At 37.2% G+C, this 5,884-nt stretch overlaps 1 protein-coding gene across 1 annotated transcript; it reads right to left on the bottom strand.

The window, feature by feature from the left end:
• Positions 1 to 1,507: 1,507 nt before the first annotated feature.
• Positions 1,508 to 4,132, bottom strand: LOC108844263 (G-type lectin S-receptor-like serine/threonine-protein kinase At1g34300). The gene has a single exon (XM_018617484.2). The coding sequence runs from the start codon at positions 4,028 to 4,030 to the stop codon at positions 1,712 to 1,714; it is 2,319 nt and encodes a 772-aa protein (XP_018472986.1). The 5' UTR covers positions 4,031 to 4,132; the 3' UTR covers positions 1,508 to 1,711.
• Positions 4,133 to 5,884: the final 1,752 nt, after the last annotated feature.

Raw genomic sequence — 5,884 nt, 5'->3', positions numbered from 1 at the left:
CATTTGGAAATTCCGCAGTTTTTATTTAAAGTAATAAAGAGAAATAGTAATTGCACACTTTTAATTAATTTTATGATTAATTTAATTTAATGAAAAGTATAGTATATGTTTAGATGGACCAACATATTTTTCTAAGAATTCTGAAAATAATTATGGTGATGACAAGTAGTTACATTCAAAGATTATAATGCTCCTCAATTAATATATAAGAAATTTGTTTTTCACCGAAATTGATAAGAAATAATCTTCTTTTTTATTTCTATAATTTTATTCCTCTGTGTTTTTCTCCTACTCATTCATAATATTTCTACGATGATCACAGGTCGGATCCTAAATACATAATAATTTTAAAAAGTATATTGACGGCATAATATTTCTTTAGGTTTCTAAATACATAATGCTCTCCATGTCGTCCCAAAAATACGTCTGTAAGCGATTTGGTTCCAGAGTCTTGTTACACAATGGATTTATTTCAACCCTTGTAGCTGACAAAGAGTATGGGTTTACCCCCACCAAAAATTGTTTTTCCCAACCAAACCTCACCAGTAGCTCGTGCCTTGCATCCACAAGTGGGAGCAACTGACAAAATTCATTTGTGAAACAGGCGAAACAAATGATTTCTTGTTTGACCAGATACTTTTCTCTGCATCCTCCATTGACCAGAGGTCTACACTACCATTAGTGGCAAGAAGTGGCCGGGAGTAATCAAAAACTACTATTTTCCCTCCTTAGAGCATCTCCACTGAAAGCCCAAAGAAGAGGTTCACACGTTTTTTGAAAAAAAAAATATTAAAATATTACACAGGTTTAAACCTGTCTCTTGGAGGTTCATTGCAGCGAACCCGTCTCGTCACTGTAGTACGGATCCCACGACACGTGGCGATCCGCGATTAGTCCCAATAAATTTTTTTTTTTAAATAAAAAAGTCAAACAAAAAAAAGAAAAAATTAAAATAATGGAAAAATGAGGAGTTTATAGAGTATAACTGATGGAGATGCTCTTAGTTCATGAGATATGGACAAGAGACGACATCAAGGGCTAATTTCATCAATGTGAACTCCTCTGAAGTCATGTCAAAACTCATGAACACATAGGTATTATCAATCCGAGCTCTATGATACAAAACACCGTTGATGGACAATTATGCTTTATCCAAGAAATCAGTTTTTTCTTTTTCTTATCAGTTTGATTTTTTTCTTAGTGGATGAATAAATTATAAATATGTTACAACTTAAATCCCTTATAAAAGAAAAAGAAAATGTAGCAACTTATTTTTTTAGGAAGCTAATTATATTTATGAAATTTAATGTTTCAACCAAAAAATTGGTTCTGTACTTTTAACCTGACCATTAGATTCGTCAATTGTTTTATACCCAAAAAGACTCTTGCTGTCCGAAGGTGTTCGGTTCAGCGGTTTATCACTATTCAGCGGTAAGGTGATTTGTATACACATCATAAACCAGAAACAAAAGGATGGAAATTAAAGAAATCTCGAAGTCTATCTAAATGATGTAATCATAACTCTCTTGAACTGAAGTAACACAAGCTGTTATAAAGTTTCTTAACTTTTTTTACATTCATTCAAAAACAAAAACAAAAAGCTCCCATTTCTTACCACAGTTTGAAGAGTAAGGACGAAGACGAAGAAGGGAAGCTGAGCTAATGCAACCAACGCTGAAAACACTGCCCAAGAACTCAACGCGTGTTCTAACTATTTTTCTGTATCTGGTATCTCTGCTAGAGCATTTGGAGCCAATGGCTTGGCAATCTCTATGATTCCTTCAAGCATCTGCACTACTTTCCCCATAGACGGCCTTCGAGACGGATGCTTTTGTATGCACCAGAAACTGACCTGAACCATCCTCGTCACTTGTTCCATATCTACTGTTTCATCCGTACGAAGACATTTGTCCAATATTACTTCAATATTACCCTTCTCGAATTCCTCGTACGCCCAGTCTGAGAATTTCCTGTGGTTTGTTTCGTCCGTGATTTCAAAATTTCTTCTTCCGCTCACAATCTCTAACAGAACCATTCCATAGCTGTAGACATCAGAGTTTGAAGTAATTGGAAGGTTCGCAACCCATTCTGGTGCTAGATATCCCCTTGTTCCTCTTACAAAACTCATGTTCCAGGATCTCTTGTCGCTTGGCATGAGTTTAGCAAGCCCAAAATCCGACACTTTGGCATTAAAGTTTTCATCCAATAGAATGTTCTCAGGTTTAATATCGCAGTGTACAATGCAATTAGAACACTCCTCGTGGAGGTATAGAATCGCCTTAGCGGTTCCAACGGCGATAGAAAACCGATACTGCCAATTCAACAATCTCCCAGACTCCGCCGAGAAAAGGAAGTTGTCGAGCGACCCATTTTTCATAAACTCATAGACAAGAAGCCTGTGGCGTCCTTGGGAGCAGAAACCTATTAATCTGACCAGATTCAAGTGATGTGTGCTTCCGATGGTGGCCACCTCTGTCCTAAACTGCTTCTCTCCTTGCTCTATCCCCTCTAATCTTTTCACGGCAACCACGGTCCTGTTAACGAGCATGCCTTTGTACACAGCGCCAAAACCTCCAGCACCAAGCTTTTCCTTGAAACATTTTGTGCAACGCTGCAGCTCCTTGTAAGAGAACCTCATGGGTGCACTCGACGCGTACTCAAGTAAAGTGTGGTGTGATGACAAAGCTCCAAACTTAAAACCATTTCTCCAGCAGCAGCACCACAAAGCTCCCACTATGGCAACCAAACAAAAAACCGTGGCTATAACAACCAGAGCTATGATCAATGCTTCTATTAGCGACCGTTCATCATGTTTCTTCACCGTTGAGTATGGTAAAACTGGTTTACAAACCTTTAAAGAAGAGGTACTAGGAACCGAAGGGCTTGTATAACCAGAAACCAAACCGGATAGCTTTTGAAAACAAACACCAGATCCATCAGCCATTAAAACCGAAGCAAAACATAAACTATCAACAAGACAATTAGCACGGCAGGCCTCTGTCCCCAGAGTGAAACGTTGAGTAGACAATTCAGGTGCGTACGTCAAGAACCTAGTGTTGTTTAATTCAAGCATGCCTTCGTTACCACGACAATCCTCAAGCTCCACTTTTCTCCTACACCCTTTTCTCATGTCATTCACGTCAATAGGAACAAAATTCTCCGAGGGACAATCGCATGTCGGAACAAAACCATCGTATCTACAAATCCCAAAGTCCCCACAGAAACCAAAGACTTGACACTGGTCCGCAACAGCAACCCAAGTCTGTGTCTGAATCTCACCACCTTTAGAGACACTAAAGATTCTCAAGTTTCCATCTTCCTCCAGCTTCAAAAACCTAAACACACCCTCTCCTTCTCCGTAGTCATCGCTTCGAACAGAAACCACAACGAGGACGCCGCTAGAGTCGTAAATAGACGCCACTCCGTTACGTTCCAATACAAAAGTTGGCGACGAGAGATTTGAACTTGAATTATTAAGCTCTTGACTCCAGTAAACTGTACTATTGTTCCACTTAAGATTCAGAGTACCTTCTTCCGTAAGCTGAAACGAGTAAGAACGTGATCGGAGAGACATACCGACGGTGAAACGCTGTGTCGGGACGATGACGTTGCTCGGGTGAGCAAAGGAAGACCAGACTGTCGTGTTCCTGTGACTCAGAAGGACGAGGTTTCCAGAATCGTCGAGAGAGGCGGAAGTGACTCCTTTGTTTTTGCTGCCGGAGTCCCAAACAGAAGCGCCGGTGGAGTTAACGAGGCGGAGGGAGCCAGAACGGAGGAGACGGAGAGATCCACCGGAGTCCACGGTTCCGGGTGACCAGATAGGAACGGTGTTGGAAAACAAGACGGCGGAGAGGAAAGAGCCGGGAGTTGCTGCGGGGATGAAGGAAACAGAGAAGACGGAGTTTGGAGAATACCATGACTGGTTGCGATCTGAAGCGTGAAGAGTAGATCCGAGTGGTATTGAGAGAGAAGAAGAAAAATCGATACCAAGAAGAAAAAGAAGAAGAAGAGATGTCAATGTCATGTCCATTGTTGTGCAGTACTTTCCTCTGTCGCACTCTCACTTTCTATGTAGCAAACTAGCAACCAACAATAGAATGTTAAAGAAGGTCGCGCGCGTAAGTAGTCTTTAGCCTTTAGAATTTTTTTGTATAGTTTTAACTTTTATATATTATAAAGTTTTATGGTGTGTTAAAAAAAAAAAGTTGCCTTTAGAATTTTTTTGTATAGTTTTAACTTTTATATATTATAAAGTTTTATGGTGTGTAAAAAAAAAAAGTTTTATGGTGTGAAGTTTCTTACTGACCACTGGGACCAAAACCACGTTAAAATAAACGATGTTGTCAATCTTTTCTTAAAGAAAAAAAAACAATTGCTAAATAGACGAGTAATATCGTGAGGCCCTAAAAGCTGAATTATTAGGTGAAGATTGGCTTCTAAAAGCTGAATGATTAGGTATTACAAAAGGTGAAGACTGGTTTCTTTTTTTTTTATAAAGAAGATTGGCTTTTCCCTTGTATGATTTGTAACGAGAAATTTTTAAATGTTTTTTTTTATTATCTAGAGGTTCTGGGGACAAGGTCCATAATCCCACAGATCCGGAATCCGGCGGGCACTGATACCATGGAGACAAGATCCATGGCGTAAAGTATTCTTCCCACGGTGGATCGAACCCAGAAGCGCAACAACACCAACACATGCGTTTAAACCAACTGGACTACCACCACCATCGTAATTTTTAAATGTTGATAAACAACATTTTTTTTTAAAAAAGAAAAATTTAAATGTTGATAAACAACAATTTTTAAACGTTTGAAATCTCACCTTACAGTTGTTTACATTTATTTGTCTTTGCTTTAAACATTTTTGGTTCTTTTTTTTCTTTGCATATAGTTTGTTTTTAGGTCGATTTTCTGTAAATAATTCTTCTTTTATCAATCAATTTGATATTTATACCCAAAAAGCCTTTGTGTAACCTTTTATAAGGTGACCAGCTATAATCGCAATCAGAGATTAGTATGTACATAATAAGATATTCTTGCCGATTCATTATAAATGTTGTTTAAAATTTTTACGCACAAATTAGTAAAATGATTAAATTTTCTATTTTACTCTTACTTAATGTACCATTATATATGATTTTATTAATTAAATAATGATCAATTTATTGTTCCATTAGTTTTTTTTAATACTGGATTTGTATATATCAAAATAAAAGAGTTACATAATGGTGAAGAATGTCATCTACACACGGAAAAATCTAACAAAAGATTAATATAGTGAAAGATAATTGACAAACCATAATGATTGAAGGCTGAACAGTAGTATCAGTAAAATACCATATGATAGCCTCACAATAAAAAGCAAGAGAATAAAGACTGCTCCCAACCAAAAAACAGCGAAGCTTAGAAACATAGCAACAAGCCTGAGTTTGAGACTGCTTCCTTCGTGAGCTCAAAAACCAGCATGGAAACCTGAGAAGACTTATGTTAGGTTATTAATCTTATTATAAAATTTGGTTTTTCAAAGTTGTTAATTATAATATGATTGTGATATGTGTCAATAAATTTTAAAGATTATTTATACATTAAAAATGAATCTTTATTACTGTAAGTTTAACAGTTATAATTGTAATATATTGAGATTCAATACATAGGATCAGTTTACACTTTACTCCTATGAGTCCGATATTAAACTAGGAATAATGGTGGGTTTTGAATTCGAGAGCTGAGTGATGTGAATAACAAGTAAAAAGTTCAAGTAAAGGATTCAATTTGGAAAGAGCTAATCTAGAGTAAATTACGAGTACTTCCAAATCAAAACCGAGCAATTATTAAGGCTCAATACAGCTCTATCTAGAACTCAATAGAACAACACACTGCCG

This window comes from Raphanus sativus, chromosome 3 (assembly GCF_000801105.2).
Source record: "Raphanus sativus cultivar WK10039 chromosome 3, ASM80110v3, whole genome shotgun sequence".
Lineage (NCBI taxonomy): Eukaryota > Viridiplantae > Streptophyta > Magnoliopsida > Brassicales > Brassicaceae > Raphanus > Raphanus sativus.
Note: the sequence above shows the minus strand (reverse complement) of the source record. Positions and strands in the feature narration are given on the sequence as shown.